The 17,778-nt window shown below is 43.8% G+C and overlaps 1 protein-coding gene across 5 annotated transcripts in view; it reads right to left on the reverse strand.

The window, feature by feature from the left end:
• Positions 1-7,631: 7,631 nt before the first annotated feature.
• Positions 7,632-17,778, reverse strand: part of SLC9A6 (solute carrier family 9 member A6) — a 66,855-nt gene continuing 56,708 nt past the window's right edge. For all 5 annotated transcript variants that reach the window (XM_067023778.1, XM_067023776.1, XM_067023775.1 and 2 more), the window contains 2 exons: positions 13,999-14,104; positions 7,632-10,338 (listed from right to left, as the gene is read on the reverse strand). In XM_067023778.1, the coding sequence (XP_066879879.1) occupies positions 10,066-10,338; positions 13,999-14,104 (379 nt within the window). In that variant the 3' untranslated portion in view covers positions 7,632-10,065. The remainder of the gene's footprint in view (positions 10,339-13,998; positions 14,105-17,778) is intronic.

The raw sequence follows: 17,778 nt of genomic DNA on the forward strand, positions 1-17,778 counted from the left end.
TCGTTTTCTACGGACCTCTCTAGTCCCTTTAAACATCACTGGTTTTGCTTTTTGTTTGTTGTTGTTTTGTATTTTTTTCTAGGACTCTTTCTATTATATACTTTCTCTTGGGGATCTCATCTGCTCCCAAAGTCCAGATTTTTCTCCTGTGCTCCAGGCTTATATATCTAACTTATCCTTTAAGGCTCCGTTCAACATGAACTTCCTCAGGAATCACAGAATAGTAATTCATCTAATTACAAGTCTGTCCCTACTACTAGACTGTGAGCTCCCTGAGGGCAGGAACCATGCCTTATTCACCTCTGAATTCCCAATACCTTGCGTAGGCACTCAGATAACGTTTGTTTGTTGAATGAATGAATGAGAGCAAAGTTGCTGGCTACATTATTACCCAGACCAGCCAAGTTTGTCCTGGACGGTAACTCTAGGCCAACTGGGAACTCTGACCAGCTGTCTCGAAAACGTCATGTGAGTCATCAAGCGGAGTGGGTGAGAATGCAGCATCACTAACCCAGATGGCGGTAGGCTCTCACCCCAGTAAGTAATCGTCTCCCATTGGTGTCTCCATCGGAGCCCCCTTTTGGGGTGGGATTGGTGTCGGCTGAAGAAAACCTTGGGGAGAGGGAGAGGAGACTTTTTTTCTTCCTAGTGTCCCCAGGGGCTATACATCGAACCCCGCCGTGTACAGGGAAAGACTGAGGTAAGCCAATGAAGGTTTCTGTATAGGTTAAGGGTATACTTTGTGAGGTTCTGAGTTTAATATACATTTTTATTTTATTTTATTATTATTATTATTTTGCGGTACGCGGGCCTCTCACCGCTGTGGCCTCTCCCGCTGCGGAGCACAGGCTCCGGACGCGCAGGCGCAGCGGCCACGGCTCACGGGCCCAGCCGCTCCGCGGCACGTGGGATCTTCCCGGACCGGGGCACGAACCACTGCGCCACCAGGTAAGCTCTAAGGCCCAGCCTCTTTATTTTCTGTTATAATGTCAAATGATTGACAGATTTTATTCCAGCTCCCTTTTTTTTTGCGGTACGCGGGCCTCTCACCGCTGTGGCCTCTCCCGTGGCGGAGCACAGGCTCCGGATGCGCAGGCTCGGCGGCCATGGCTCACGGGCCCAGCCGCTCCGCGGCACGTGGGATCTTCCCGGACTGGGGCACGAACCCGCGTCCCCCGCATCGGCAGGCGGACTCTCAACCACTGCACCACCAGGGAAGCCCTAATATACATTTTTAGATCAACACATCAGTCCTACAATCTCTGGATGGGGGAATAAAATCCTGCTGAGGAAGGAATGTAATCATGAGTCAACATAAAAGCAATTTTAGGAACTACCTATCGGGATCAACGTCACTTTTTTTTTTTTTAATGACAGCTCTCTGTGGATCATCTTTCTCTCAAGGTAGTTCTGAACTGACTTTTCCCAACAACTCCGGAGGCAACGAAGACTGCATTTTGGAAACGTTGGCTGGGTGAACTGATGACTCACACCTCGGATGAATTAATAAAAGTTAAGAAAACAAAAACCAGATGTTTCCTTCATCTTAACATAGGCCTCTATGCTTTCTTTTGTCAGTTGTACTGTCAATTGCCGATTTCCTTCTCTTGGGGCAAAAATCAATTTTTAAAAAGTTTGACTCTCTCTGCATTTTTGGATGAACTCTGTCCCCACCGTTGCTATGTGGCTCAAATGTCCACAGGGACTGCAGCTCCGGCACCGACGGTTTCAGCAAGCGAATGCCACACGGTGCTTGAGGGCAGCATACCAGAGGGGTTTGGACGCTGCACTGGATTTGCTAGAGAACTCCTGCAACAGTCTTTGGGGAAAAGCACAAAGTGAAGCAGTCTCCTTGCTCACACGTAAACCTCCCCAGAACCAGAAATGGTCTGGCCAACTAGCCGAGGCTTCCTTTCCAGCTCCGGGATTCATTCTCTGGCCCTCGACCCTCCCAGAAAATGCTAAGGACTGCATTTTAGAGTGCCCACAACATATATCTTCATTCTCCTGGCCAGACCAGTGGAGGATACACCGAAATCCAGAGTGACGCACTTTGTAAAGTTTCCTAGTCATACCACCCATCATTCCCTGAGAACTTCGGAAGCATTCTGTTTTCTGTGAGGGAAAATCATTTATTTCTTCCTCCATCTATTGTACTTGGGTTAAGGCAATTATTCTCCCCGGACACCACCCCAAGCAGAAAGCTCCAGGTGGTCTTTGGTCATAATGGGAGAATGGATTGCAAGTCCTGGTGTTTTCCGAGCTTGCATCCTCTCATCCTCTCCCAACTTCCTCGTTTGGAGCCCCGAGTTCCTTTCTGTCGCCCCTTCTCCTGCTTGGGTTCCATCTCCCCTCACCTTCCAGAGGCAAATTTAGATTTGCACCTTCCCTGCCTACATTTCTGAATGTCTTTGTCAAAAAAGGTGTTCTCTACAATTGCAGTACTACCGTTCCACACACCCATTTGGCCAACCCAGATCGCTGGGAATCACTGTAACCCACCTCAGCCCTCACTCATTCGCCGCAGTTGGTCTCCAAGTCCCGTTGAGTCTATTGACGACACGTGTCCTGCGTTTGTTCCCTCCACTCCACCCCTCCTGCCGTTTCTATGGTCCAGGCCACGCCCTCTCTCACCTGAGCCATCAGCCCCGTGTTCGCTCCTCCCCTGTCCGGAAAGGCCACCCTTCCCACTGCAGCCACAATGAGGGCGATCCTTCGAGAACCCACATGTGGTCATGTCTTCCACACACTGTCACTCCGTGGTCAGATAGTGGGCGTGGAGGCCTGGGAAAATCCCTTACACCAGTGAGTAACCAGTGAGTGCAAGTGTCCGTTAAAGGTAGGCTAAAGTCACAGAAACGGCAGGGCGTTGCCCAGCCTCCCAACCCCTCTCCCAGCTGGGCATTTATCATCCGGACTGTCCTCCGTCCCGGTGCCATGTCTGCGTACTCGCTAGTCTCCCTCACTGGGCGGTGGACTCTGGATCTTGTTCAGTTCTGTATCCGCAGCACCGTGCACAGTGTCTGACACAGAGCAGACATTCAAAACGAAATAAGGGACAAAATAGCCTCTCCCTCCAAGGCAATGCGTTAGCTCCCTACTGCTGCTGTAGCAAATTACCACAAACATAGTGCCTTAAAACAACCTGCACTTGTCATCTTATGGTTCTGTAGGTCAGAAGTCTGACACAACTTCACTGGGTTACAATAACATCAAGGTGTCGGCAGGGCTGCCTTCCTTCCAGGGGCTCTGAGGGAACACTGCTTCCTTGCCTTTTCCAGCTTCTAGAGACCGCCTTCCTCTGTCTTCAAAGCCAGGAATACGGCATCTGTCTGCCCCCTGCTTCTGTCGGCCATCTCCTTTTCTGAACACAGCCAGGAAATGTTCTCCAATGTTGTGGGCCCGTGTGATTGGACTGGGCCCACCTGGATAATCCAGGATAATCTCCCCATCTCCAGGTCAGCTGACTAGCAACCGTAATCCCATCCACAACTGTAATTGTCTTTGCCATGTCACTATTCACAGGTCCCACAGGCATTAGGGTGTGGACATCGTTAGAGTTTATTATTCTGCTCACCATAAGCAGTAATGGGTAAGGGCCCTGAATCCCATACAGCGGTCCCTTTCTAATGCTTTTCACATGATTGCAATGCTTTTCCCTAATTGGCTGCAGCTGCCTTTATATCAAAACCATGATTTAAGTCACCTCTGTGTTCCTAGTGCCTGGTCCAGGGCTCAGACCCTGTGAGGTGCTCAGTGTTTGCTGACTGGAGGTTAGGAAGTAAAATATTGGTTGGCTGGAATGTTTAAATAGCAACTTCTTGGTTCCCCTTAGAAAAGGGAGCTTTGATTGTTGGTCTCAAGAAAGTGTTAAAAAAACCAATTTTGTGCCACAATCAGGGGGTCCTATCGCCATTATCTTGCTTTCTCACACTAAACCAGCCCTCAGATTGGAAAAACAGTCAGCTTCCATGATCTGACAGAAGTCTTCCAGATTTTTCAGATGAAAAAACAGCTCACATGCTTTCTGCCTAGTTCACATGGGAACACAGCTGTATAGGAAATTCAAGCGAACAAAAGCAAAAAAATCATGCAATAAAGTCTTGTGACTCCCCAGGCAACCAACAAATCTGGAGAAATTAAACCTTGTTTCCAAGAAGCGCTCACAGAGCTCTCAATGCGTTTTTCCATCACGGCGAAAGAAAGAGCTTGCACAGCTAAGCTGCATCTCTCAAGCGGGATCCCACGCCCATTGGACAGCAGCAAGTTTCAAACGAGCAGGACACCAGAGGGCAGGGCTCCCAGGCTGCAATGGCAGTACGGGTGCCTGGTAAAGGAGAGGAGCTCTTTCACTCAGCAGACAGAATTGTCCAGAAACTATCAGGTCTCATGGAGTTCAGGCTCCAGCAATGACAGCCCCGGCTAAGCCGGTTCTGAGTTCAGCCTTCACCGTGGCAACCGCCTGGGAAACCTCCAACTTGCTGAACTGGTGATCCTGAAGCAAAGTCACCCACAGTAGAAGCACGGTCTGCAGAGAGTTTTCCATGTTTTATTCATATAGCACCTCATCAGCAAAACCTGACAGAATACTCAAGCTCAATGTCAAGAGCCTTCTGAATCCCGGTCCAAACGTTTCAAGGTACATCACTTCATCTGATCCCCCAAACAGGCCTGGCAGCTACTTGGGGCTGGAATCATACTCCAGTACCTACCACAGGGCTCACACGTGACAGTAGCTCAATACATGTTTGCGGGATCCGTGACCTGTCATCATTTCATAAAGGAAGAAGCAGCCTCAGAGAGGCTTAAGCAGCTCCCCCAGCATGCCCAGCGGCAGGCGGGGCTCTCTGTGTCCCCACACTCCGCCATGCTGGCCTTCCAAATCCAACTCAGTAAAGGGCAGGACGCTTCGCTCCTTTTCGACAAACATTCATTGCGCGTCTACCCTGGAGCAGACCTTTCCACCACGCCTCGCTGTCCTCTGCCCGGGCAGTTCCTTCAAGCCTCGGTTTTAGTGTCACTTCCTGAGCAAGGCCTCCTCGATGAGCCCTTCCGCAGCCACCGGGCCGCCACCGCCTCGCACCCAGTAGCCTCTATGCCGTTTCCTGTTTGCTACTTATCCCCGTCTCTAATTACGTGATGTGCGTATCTGTCTATTTATGGTTGGCCTTCCCCAACTGGAAGCTCCGTGATGGCAGGGTGCCGGCTCAGGCCTTCTGGTGGCGCCATGAGATGAGGGAGACGAGGCCACCGCAACAAACAGCCAATGTGCTCTCAGGTGCATTCATTAAAGATGTCCAGCACAGTGGGCTTCCGGTGCGTGTCTGAAAGACAGGGAGGCGATGGGGTTGTCAGCACGGGGGGCGGAAAGACTCAAGGAAGACACACCAGCTCTTCTCCAATGTCTGAAGGCTGCGACCCAGAAGAGGGCCGTGGACTTGCCTCAGAGGGGTGGCGGGGGCGGGCTGGAGGGACGAAGTGGCAGGGGGCAGGCTTGCGTTCACGGTGCCCCTCCCTAGGATCGGCGGGTACTTCCTGTCCTGCGCACTAACATGTGAGTACAACGAGGGTGGCCGGCATCCATTGTATTCCTCTCTGTATGTAAATAGCGCAGTACCGGGTATGTGTGTCACTCCGTAACTATCTGATTGAATGAATGTTGTGTCGAAGATCAGTTACAGGCGGAGGCTGTCACTGTTCACTCTGCCTGGAATGTTCCTCACCCCCCCCCGCCCCCGCCGCCTGTCATCTGCTTGACCCTCCGGTTACTCTGTGGTCTGACCTTAAATATCCCGTCGTCAGGAAAAGCCTCCTTATCCCCCTATCACCAAATCACAGTCCCCTCTCAGAGCCTGCTGTATTTTTCCATCATGTGATGATCGTATCTGATGTTATCCGCTGGTTATTTGAGGGAGATAGTCCCCTACCCGAAGGCACTCAGTCTTTCCTGCCTGAATGATCCCCAACAATGCCGCGAGATGGCTTTGGCGTCCCCTGTAGAATATGCTCTGTGAGAGCAGGAACTGCTGTTATTTGCTGCGATAGCCATCGATCGCGTGGGGGCACAAAGCAAGTACGCAAATATTTCTTGAATGAATTAACTTTACAACTAAGAAATTGCTGAAGGCTCAGCAACATGTAAGTAAGTGGTCGACGTTACACAATAAGCCAGCAGTAGAGTCTAGTTTTGAACCCAGGTCTGTGTAACTCCAAACCCTGGGGTTTTTTCTACTACACCAAACTCTGCGGGTGTAGAGCCACGGTTCAGGCCCTCGCGGTCTGCCATAAAAGGTGGGCCCCTTGGTGAAAATGTTGGAAGGCAGAGTGTGAAGGCATGGCACTAGCCAGGTTGCCTCACCCATGGGCTCAAAGAGATACAGGAGGGCACTTCACTAAGAATTCGAGAAACTTCCCAAGCAGGGGAACTTGTGTCTGGCAGCCACCAGTGCAGCAAATGGAAGGACAGAGCCGGGACTTCGTGCCCTACCCTGGCCTGAGGGCAAGCAGGTGGTGGGAGCTGGCGGAGCAGCAGGCAGCAAATCTAGACTTTGGATTTGAATCCTGGATCTGTCACTTACTAGCAGTGTGACAACTTCCCTCCACCTGAGTTCCCTCATCCGTGAAAGGAGAATAACACAAAGCACGATTAAGATTAGATTAAAATGTGGATGAAAAGAACACCTCCTATATACACTGCCTGGATGTAAGGGGGCTCAAAAAAATGAGAACTACCATTTGTTGTTGTTTTTGCGGTACGCGGGCCTCTCACTGCCGTGGCCTCTCCCGTTGCGGAGCACAGGCTCCGGACGCGCAGGCGCGGCGGCCATGGCTCACGGGCCCAGTCGCTCCGGGGCACGTGGGATCCTCCCGGACCGGGGCACGAACCCGCGTCCCCTGCCTCGGCAGGCGGACTCTCAACCACTGCGCCACCAGGGAAGCCCAAGAGAACTACCATTTTTATCATTCCCAGTTTATGTCAAGCCTCATACCTCAATGCAGCATCATCTGTGTGCAGTACTTCCTAGCAAGGACTTTCTGATTAAGTCAAGACATCTACATTTTCATCTCCTTACATCTGTGCACTGAGTCAGGTAAAGAGACCTGCTCAAATCTAATGCAGGGTTTTATCTGTGAATTAGGAAACATGAGTTCGTTCAAGAAACGAGCGGCAAAGCTGCTGTCACCAAACCCCAACCTACAAAACTTCTTACGTACAAAGAGAAAGACCTGTCTTTAACTTGGAAAAAGGGCTATTTGTGTGATCGTGCTCCCAACCCAACTTGCAACTGCCTTTCTACCTAACTGGGTACAGAATTTACTCCCCCCATATAATGGAACTAATATTTTCATGACATTATCCACCAGTGAGCTAACAGGCTACAAATCAATGTAACAGAATTCGACTACTTTGAGTCGTATTTCTTAAATGGTCCCATAAGCAAATACAACCAGCATCACACATAAGCACCCAAAATTTGCCACCCCGTAAGTTCCGTTCCGTTCGGTTTCTGTTTGTTGCTTTTTAAAACATCAGTCTTCCCCCTTTCCCAGTAGGTATATAGGTAGAAAAATAAATGAAGTCAGCACTCTTTACTTCTCACTAGAATAAACTGTGACTCAAACACTGTGAGTGGTTATTTGCAAGGCTATAATTTTTTTAATGACAGATTTTTCCTAAAAGAAACCACTATAACATCTGTCCAAGAACTCCAAGGGAAAACAAAAAATACATAAAAGATTAAAAGTCTATTACTTTAACAGCACATTGCCAAACACGGACAACTAGGATAAAATGCCAAGGAACCTTAAAAAATGACTTGAAAAGATGCAACGTTCAAGTCATTCAAACGTGTAGGGTCCACAAAGAACAGAAAAACAAGTCCGAGAACAGTTCTACTTGCATGATGGGAACTCAGACTGTACCTCATCCAAGTTCATTCAGGTGTCTCAAACCAACAGATGTATGAGCAGAGTTTGTTTTTATTTTCTTCTTTGCTTGGAGATGCGCACGCAGATTAGAGGAGAGGAGAATCTTCCAGATGCTGACGTAAGCACAGCGGGCTTGGTTCACCTCTGATAAAGTACGAAGGCAGATTTAGTTGACTCAAGCTTTATCAGTTTCCCTAAGAAAAAGTCTCATGCATGCTGAAACAGACGAGTTACTGAATTTGTCATGCTAAGTATTTACAGCCATTTTCATAAAGTGAGCTCAGTAACTTGACAGGATAAAAAAGGTAGTTGTGAATTTCTTATATAACCTTTTACAACGTGAATGACATCGTGGGTAAATGACGCTGAAGTTCAAAGCCCCTCAAACACACATTAACAAGAAATTATTGACTGCACGAAGAGGCACACATCGTAGAAAATGCACACTTCACGGGGTTCCTGCATAGCAGGAAAGTCGCTACCACTACATAACAAATGGCTATGCCAACAGTTAGAGCTGCCACTCAAGGGTCCAACAGTAGAATTCCCTCAAAATCGCAAGGAGTGTTTGCATCACAGCAAGGAAACCTTTGGGAAGACAAGTACATATTTTGTTTGCAAAGATGTTTTGTGTTGGACAATTTGAACATCACATAAACGAATCCGTTTTTGAATTGGGTACGATTTAAGGCAATGCTACTCAGACCTGAGGGGGAAAAAAAAACCCACAGAAGTTTCTAGTTTTCTTCTGAAACTTTGACGGGTCAGAATCGATGTCGGAAAGGATCCCCCCCGCTAAGCATTCAATGTACCATTAGGTATCTGCAGCTTACAAAATAGAATCCACTTTCATACTCTGAATATGAAATGGGCAGTGTTATGTACTCTTCCTTGAAAACTGTGAAAAAACAAAACAAACATGGCAGCTTAGGTATTTCATATTAAAAAGTCACATGAGCATGAAGGCAGCTACACCTGGTGCACACAGATGGGCAACCGCCCTCCCAGCAAGCTCTCCGCAGCGCTGTACTTCTCTCAGGACTGGCTGTGGCGGAGTGTGGAACGGTCAAGGATTCATAAATTAACTTTTAACATCAACTACAGACTAATGAATGACAATGAGACACAAGTAAGTTCAAAAATTTTACATTTTGCTCCTGTTTGGCTGCTAAAGAGCAGCGATTTAAATCGATATAAAAACTTCTGACCACAAAGCTTGCTATACACATAAAGTACATAATCAAAAAGTAAGCAGCAATTGAATTTCTTATTTAAACTTATCTGGTATATAGTATTTACATATTTGGGGGGAGAGCTCTCCAAAACCACCATGCTTCTTACTCCCCTTCCTGGCCTCTGCCCCCTCTCCGCCTGCCCCAGCCCCTCCAAATTGAAATCAAGTGCTCTGAACTATATACAACTGTACTTTGGCTAAGTGGGCTGGATGGCGCGACTCCTTCTCACGTCTTGGAGTGGAAGAAAAGAAACAAAGTCTTGGAAGTCATGTGCAGCCTTCTTTTCCGAGTAGCAGTGTGCTGCAGCCAACAAATCTGTTCTTTTCACGGCAAGGGGGGCAAAGGGCCCCCGCACTTCACTCCCCAATCTGAATGGGGCAAGACCCAAAGCCACCGGCCTCTCGCACCACAACTGGCCACCGGACAAAAAGGAAAGGAAAAGGTCAAGACAGAGGCAGCAGCAATCAACCCAAGTTTCCCGACAAAGGAACTTCTCCTGCTAGCACTCCCTCCTTCCTCTCCCTCCCCTCCCACAAATTCATTGCCTTAAAATTAATTCATATCACGAGAACTTGGTACTCCGGTTAAGTGTCAGGTAAATATAAGAAAGAGTAAATCTGTCACCTTGTATACTTGAACTGGGACATAAAGCTTGGACACACGACATCACTGAAATTAACTTTCTAAAACAGACCCGGTCTACATAATGCAGCCAATAAAACGTAAGAGTTTGTTCACAATCTGCCTTGTACAGGGTATTTATAGTCTTTCGATGCCATATAAATAGCATTTATACAGCTTAAACATTCAGAGACATGCACTGGGACTTTTTAGGTAGTACGAATTTCTTCACAATCACATGTGCAAATTTTACAGATCACTAAGTGAGTAATGAGGAAGCTTAGGCTGGACCGTGTCTTGTATTATCTAACAAATTTAACGGGGGTTCAGAGTCATCCATAGGAAGAACCAGGCGTGTTCCCCGAATGACCAGTTCGTGGTCCCCGAATGCAAGTTCCCGATCCAGGGCATCTTCAGAACTGTTTCCCATAAATCTCCTAGGGGCACCGGACGATGCTGATTCAGTGTTCACAGTAGAATCTCCATACGTCAAACTAATATCACCATCATTGAGAATAAGATCGGAGTCATCATCTTTCAACTGTTCCTGGTTCTAAATTCAAATAAAATAAGTTTTGCGAATTGTTATGAAATTCAAGAAACATTTCCAATAGCAGAATTTTCAAGGATGCCCTATTTAAGACGCTTCAGGGGCCGCTCCCCGCCCTCAGGATAAAGTCGGAAGTCCTCACCTTGGCTTAAAAGACACTGTGCTACTTGGGCCCCTCAGCTTCATCTCCCACCACCATCTGTTTCTCTGACCTCACCCGCCCCACTGTGTGCCCAAAGACTGAAGTGCTGACAGCTGCCCCAAATCTCTCGTGCTTTCTCTTACGTCCTGTCCCCTCTCCCCTCCTTCATGTAACTAGCGCCGACTTATCACTGAGGTCTTGGCTGAAAAGTCACTTTCTCCCAGAAGTCTTCCTTGATCATCCAAGGCTAGCTTAGGTGTCCTCCTGTGTTCTCCCCTGGCGTCCCGTACTTGGTCTTCTCCCTAGAGTGGCACTTACCCCTTTGCGTAACTGCTCAGGCAGTGGTCTGCACCACACACACACCCCCCCCGCACTAGACCCTAAGTCACTTGTACACTGTACTTCAATCACCTAACAGTTTGGGGGCACAGAGAAAGTATTCGCTAAATATAAGTTCAAATGATTGTTGAACAGATTTATATAAATGAAGCTTTTACTGCCATATCAACAATACCTAGAAATACTGAACCCTCACCACACACTTGTCACCCAGCTCAATGGGCTTTGGTTCTAATGGAAACTTAGGGGCCAAAAAGAATATAAATAAATAAAGTTCCAGAAAAGGGGAAAATGTCTAGCATATACAGTGCCATTGTGGCAAATTAAAAAGTGTACATGTGCACAGGAAAGTCTAGAAGGTATTCAACAAAATGATGATAATTAGCTCTGCATGACAGAATTGCTAGTGGTTTTTATGTTCTTATGTTTTTGTACTATCTGAAATTTTACTATAATGAGTACATATTACTTTTAAAAATCAGAAAGTCATTTTTTAAAATGTAGAGTAAGAATCGTTCTAAATACTCATATTGATCTAGCAAAAAAAGTCTGTGACTAATACCCCTTGAGGGAAGTAGAGGTGACAGAAACATCCTACACTCAGCTCTCCTACCCTGTGGGTGTTTAAAATCTTTAAATTTGTCTAAGATGGTCAAATAGACTGAGGGCACGATTGGACAAAAATTTTAAAACTTTAAAAAAATTTGCTGTTGCTAGAAATTTGCTTAAATACTCAAAGACAAAGACATGTGAATTAAAAACCAAACAAACCCATTCCACCAACCAGCCATAATCCCTTCCTGCCCAATCCAGTTATAACAGTTAAGTCTAACAAGCGTGTCTATCGCTTAATTCAGCAATACTCAAAGCTCTGTGGCACCTTCACTCGTCAGCAGGGGTTCTTCAGCACCTTCTAATGCCTTTATTAAGTTTCAGGTTTGGGGCAATATCTACCAAATTTTAAAATGCATATGCCTTTTGACCCAGCAACTTAACCTTTAAAATCTATTCTTATAACTTTATATTCTTGGGTAAATTTATATACACAAGGATATTCACTGTAAACATTGTCTGTAATAACAAAAACACACAAAGAGGAACAATGTAAAGGTCTAGCCATAGGAGACTAATTCAATCAATCTTGGCAAACCCACACTGTGCAGCCACCAATAGAGAGAAGGTAAGGGCTCTCATGGACTCTTAGAAACATATCCATGCTGTATCATTAAGCGAAAAAAGCAAGCAGCAGGACAATACTCTTATTATGATCCCATTTGTGTAAAACAATAGCAAAGAAAGCTATATATACATATATAAGTTTGTGTAGATAAACTATAGCAGGGAGTACCAAAATAAACCCTTAATAAAGACTGCCTCTGGGGGATGGAGGTGGGAGAAAGAGAGCAACTTTTATTTTTCACTTTGTACACTCCATACTGTTTGAATATCTGGCTGCAAGCATGCTACCTTTATAATTTAATAAGTAGTTAACATAGCAAAAAATAAAATTAAAAAATTAAGTTTTATGGTTGTTACGGGTTACGTGGTATCTCCCCCCCGCCACCGCACCTCCCCCAAGAGATGTGAAATCCTAACTCCCAGTACCTGTGAATGTGACCTTATCTGGAAATAGAGTCTTTGCAGGTGATCACATTAAGATGAGGTCCTTGGTGTGGGCCCTGATCAAGTATGACTGGTGGGTGTCCTTATAAAAAGGGGGAATTTGGAGACACAGACACACACGTGCACACAGGGAGAATGCCAGGTACAGATGAAGACAGAGATCTGTGTGATGCATCTTCAAGCCAAAGAATGCCAAAGACGGCCAGCAAACCCACGAGAAGCTGGAGAGAGCCCTCGGAAGGACCCAACCCTACTGGCACCTTGACCTCAGACTTCTAGCCTCCAGAACTTGAAACAGTAAATTTCTGTTGTTAAGCCATTCAGTTCGGGGTACTCTGTTATGGCAGCCCAAGGAAATGAATAGAACAATGCCTTATTTTGCTATCCACAGGACACACAGGCATTGTGGAACTCTTCTGGCTTTTGGTGATGGCGAGTGGGTCTTTGAAATCCCAGAGCCAGACCTCACTGACTTAACTGACAAAGCTGGCTGACCCCTCAGCACAGAGCCACATGGGCTAACCGGGTAAAGAGGGAATGGGGGCCTTGCTTGATACTGCAGCCTGGGCAAAGTGGGAGGGAGGGACAAGACAACACGGGGTGTTCCCCCGACCCCACCAGTAGTCTGTCGGAACTGTGCACTGACTCAACATAACACAACGTTGCACGGTACTCCTCCCTGACTCAGGTGCCACCCCTGCTAAGACTCCTCTTCCCCATCCATGCTCTGTGGGATCTGCTCTAAAGCACCACGGAGGCGATCATAGGGAACTGGAGGGCGCACGTCTACACTGCTTTACCACAGCCTCATCTCTCAACTCAAGGTGTTGCATCAGAGTAGTAAAAACTGGTGGGTTTTGTTAACATGGGCACTTTATTTGATGCACCAGATTATTTTTGAAGGGTTGGGTTAGAAGTAAAGGTTTTTAAAAAAGAACTTGAAAAATTAAATGTTCATATTTTAAAATAAAAACTGGTTAGCATTTGTCATTTCTTTCTTTGTGGCAATACCTGCTGAATCACTAATCTTATGTTGGCAGCTAAGGAAAAAATATGGAATCTAGATTATATCTAGATATATCCATGCCTCCCAGCGATATGGTACACAGGTACATAAACTTTCCCTAGTACCCAAAATAAAAGAGCATCTGTTGCACTTTAGGGGCATCAAAAAATGTTTTAGTAATCCTCTCCACATGACTGTGACGACCCTGATTTATAGATTACAATATACGCAGTTAGTACTAAGCTCAGGCCACATGTTGCAAATAAATGAAAACCAGCATGGAAATAGAATTATTTACTAAAATCATTGACAGTAAGATGAGATGCTATTCTATATCTTTTTTCAAATGACGGCTCAAAGGCTGTCAATTATATTTATAGATTTCAGTGCATTTTCTGGCTGAGCAAAATATGTTTATATTCCTACTTGTGGATTTTATACCTTAAGCAAAAGCAAAGCAAAACAAAACAAAAAACCAGTAACCCATCCACAGAGCAGATAACTTTAAATTTAACTTAATGAAGAACTTAGGTTCTGGATAAAACCAACTTACCTCATAAGCCTGGGGGCTGGTTAGGCATCTCGCAACGGGTCCACAGCAGGCAGGGAGGGTTGTCGTAAGAGGAGGCCCACTGTGCGTCAGCAGAGGCTTCAGATAGCTGTGCCAGTTAAGGAAGAGCTGTGTCCCTTTCTTTACCAATTTAAAAGAACAATCTGTTTGATAACAATCACTGTCACAGTGTACCTACCAATTCAGATAGCAAATGTTGTCCCATTTCATGACCCCATTATGCAACGGGAGGGAGATTTTATTATTATCTCTGTTTTACAAATATGGAAACTCAGGCTCATAGAAGTCAATGATCTGCCTAAAGTCACACAATTAAGTAAACGGAGGACCAATACTTGAACCCAGATTGGTTTGATTCCAAATCCTATGGCCTTTCCACTACATCATATTGCCTTTCTGATTTTACTAAAGCCAAAAGGAAGACAAAATCGCTCTCAATTTAGCGCTGAAGGAGACACAGAAGAAAGTAAAGAATGGTAAGAGCCTAAAAAGAGATTAAATATTCCAGTAGTAGAATATAGTAATATAAATGGTTTTAATTATTTATTGTAGATTCAGCTGGCCTCTTCAATGAGTTGAAACTTTAGTATCAAAGGAAACTCAATTCTAAAAACATTTAAAAAATTATGCATCATGAGGTCCTCTGTCATAGTAGACTCTTATTTCAGTATCCATCTATTCTCCAAAAATAAAAATAAAAACAGATGCAACAATATATTTGATACTCAGAAGAAAAAAAGAGGGAATCATGAGAAAAAGCAGAAAAAGGGAGAAAGACACATACATATTCGCTACTTTCTAAAATTACAACTTAAGGTTGTTCTCAATTAAAAATGAGGAGGCCAAAGAAATTTACATAAATTCACATATTTATAAACTCTAAGATTAAAGTACTTCATATAAACATGCTTACATAGTTCATAAAATATCTTGTCACACAAAACCACTGAAAATCTGGAATGATGAATTCTACTAGTGCATTAAGTACAGAAAGTACCAGATCGTAGTTTAGTGGTACTTAACAGGCTAATACTGAGGCTAATAAGTCTTGGTATTTAACTCCATAAGAACAAATTCCCTAAAAACTAAAACTTACCAAATATTGACAAAAGAAAATCTGAGACGCAAGAGGGAAGAGATATGGGAACATATGTATATGTATAACTGATTCACTTAGTTGTAAAGCAGAAACTAACACACCATTGTAAAGCAATTATATCCCAATAAAGATGTTAAAAAAAAAAAAGAAAATCTGAATAGTCCTGTATTTATTTAAGAAACTAAAAACCTTTTCATACAAAAAGTTCCAGGCCCAGAAGGCTTCACTGGTTAAAATCTTCCCAGCAGTTAAGAAATAACACCAATCTTACACAAACCCTTCCAGAAAAATAGAAAAAGAGAAAAATTCTTCCCTACCCGTTTTATAAAACTAGCACAATTTTCCTATAGAAACTTGACAAGGACATTATAAGAAAAAAAAAATCACGAGCCAATACCTCTCATGAAAAGACACAAAAACCAGACACAAAATATTAGCAAATTAAGTATAGTGACATACACAATGAATAATATCAAAATCAAGTGGGATTTGTTCCAGCAGTGTAAGATTGGCTTAACGTTCAAACAATTGATGAAAATCAGCAAGATAACACATGAAAGGAGAAAAAAATAAATACACGATCATCTCAGTTGATGTAGAAAAAGCGTCTAATAATATTCAATACCTATTTATGGTAAGAACTCTTAGCAGACTAGAAATAGAAAGGAATTTTCTTACATTGATCAAGGATATCTCAAAAGCTGATAGCTAACATCATACTCAATGGTGAAACATTGAAAAATTTCCCCCTTAGGTCAGGAATAAGACAAGAATGCCCACTATCATCACTTATATTTAACATTGTACTGGGAATGTCCAGCCAATATAATAAGACATAAAAAAATACAAGGTATTGGACAAGAAAAAATAAAACATTATTATTCACTTGGTTATATGCATAGAAAATAGAATCTAAAAACTATTAGAAATGTAAGTGAACTTAACAAGATTGCTGGATACAAGGCCAATATATAAAAATCCAATTGCATACCTATATATTAAGGGCAAAAATGTAGAAAATAAAATAAAATGAAATACATACCATTTACAATAGCACCAAAAATACCAAATATATAGAGATAAATATAATGAAAAATGTGCAAGACCTGTCACTAAAAAGTATAAAACATTAATGAGAGAAGTTAAAGAAGATCTAAATAAATGGAGGGATATACCGTGTTCATGGATTGGAAGACTCAATATTGTTAAAATGTCAGTTCTCTCCAAATTCATCCAGATTTAATACAAATTCAATAATTTGCCAGCAGGTTTTTTTCTGTGTGTGTGTGAGCACGTGTGTATGGAGAATGACAAGTTGTTTCTAAAATTTAGATGAAAATGCCATGGACCTAAAATAGCAAAGGCAATACTAAAGAATGACAAACCTGTAGAATTTCTCCTATTGGATAGCAAGAGTTATTAAAAAGTACAATAATTAAGAGGGTGTGGTACTGATGTAAAAATGGACAAACAGAAAAGATGGTCCAGAAACAAAAGCCTCCCGACTTATATGGCCAAGTGATTTACAACAAAAGTTCCACTGCAATACAGTGGGTTAAGGATGGCATTTCCAATAAACAGTGCTGGGTCAACTGAATACCCATACGGGAAAAAACAGGTCTTGACCCACACCTCACACTATACACAAAAATTAATTTGTAATGGATCGAAGACTTAAATGTGATAGTTAAGACAATCATATGTTTAGAAGAAAACATAGGAAAATATCTTCATGACCTTGGGATATAAAAGATCTCTTAAGACACAAAAAGCACTAACCATAAAAGAAAAGATTAATGAAATAAACTACATTAAAATGAAGAATTTCTGTTCCTCAAAAGACAGGATTACAAAAATGAAAAGGTGAGCTATAGATTGGGAGAAGATAGTCACCATACATATAACTAACAAAGAACTCAATTCAGGAATGTAGAAAGAACTATAAGTAAATAAAAAAAAGATAAGACAGTTCAATTAAATAGTGAGCAAAAGAACCGAAGAGACACACTTCATAAAAGAGGATATCCAAATGGCCAATAAACATACGAAAGGAAACCTCACTGGTCATCAGAGGAATGCAAATTAAACCACATGAGATATCACTACACACCCACTGAAATGGCTAAAATTTCAAAGGCTGACAAATACCAAGTTTTGGAGGAGATGCGGAACAACTTAACTTGCTGGTGGGAGTGTAAATTGGTTACAACCACTCTGGAAAATGGTTTGGCAATATCTATTAAAGCTAAATATACACTTGCTCCAAATTCCACTCCTAGGTATATACCCAAGAGAAATGAGTGCCTATGTTCATCAAAAGATGTACAAACAGGGAATTCCCTGGTGGCACAGTGGTTAAGAATCCGCCTGCCAGTGCAGGGGACACGGGTTCGAGCCCTGGTCGGGGAAGATCCCACATGCCGCAGAGCAACTAAGCCTGTGCGCCACAACTACTGAGCCCACGTGCTGCAACTACTGAGCCCATGTGCCTAGAGCCCATGTTCCACAACAAGAGAAGCCACCGCAGTGAGAAGTCCGTGCACCACAACAAAGAGCAGCCCCTGCTTGCTGCAACTACAGAAAGCCCGCCCGCAGCAACAAAGACCCAACGCAGCCATAAATAAATAAATTAATTAAAAGATTATTTTTTTAAAAAGGTGTAC

The sequence above is a fragment of the Kogia breviceps genome, chromosome X (genome assembly GCF_026419965.1).
Source record: "Kogia breviceps isolate mKogBre1 chromosome X, mKogBre1 haplotype 1, whole genome shotgun sequence".
Classification (NCBI taxonomy): Eukaryota; Metazoa; Chordata; class Mammalia; order Artiodactyla; family Physeteridae; genus Kogia; species Kogia breviceps.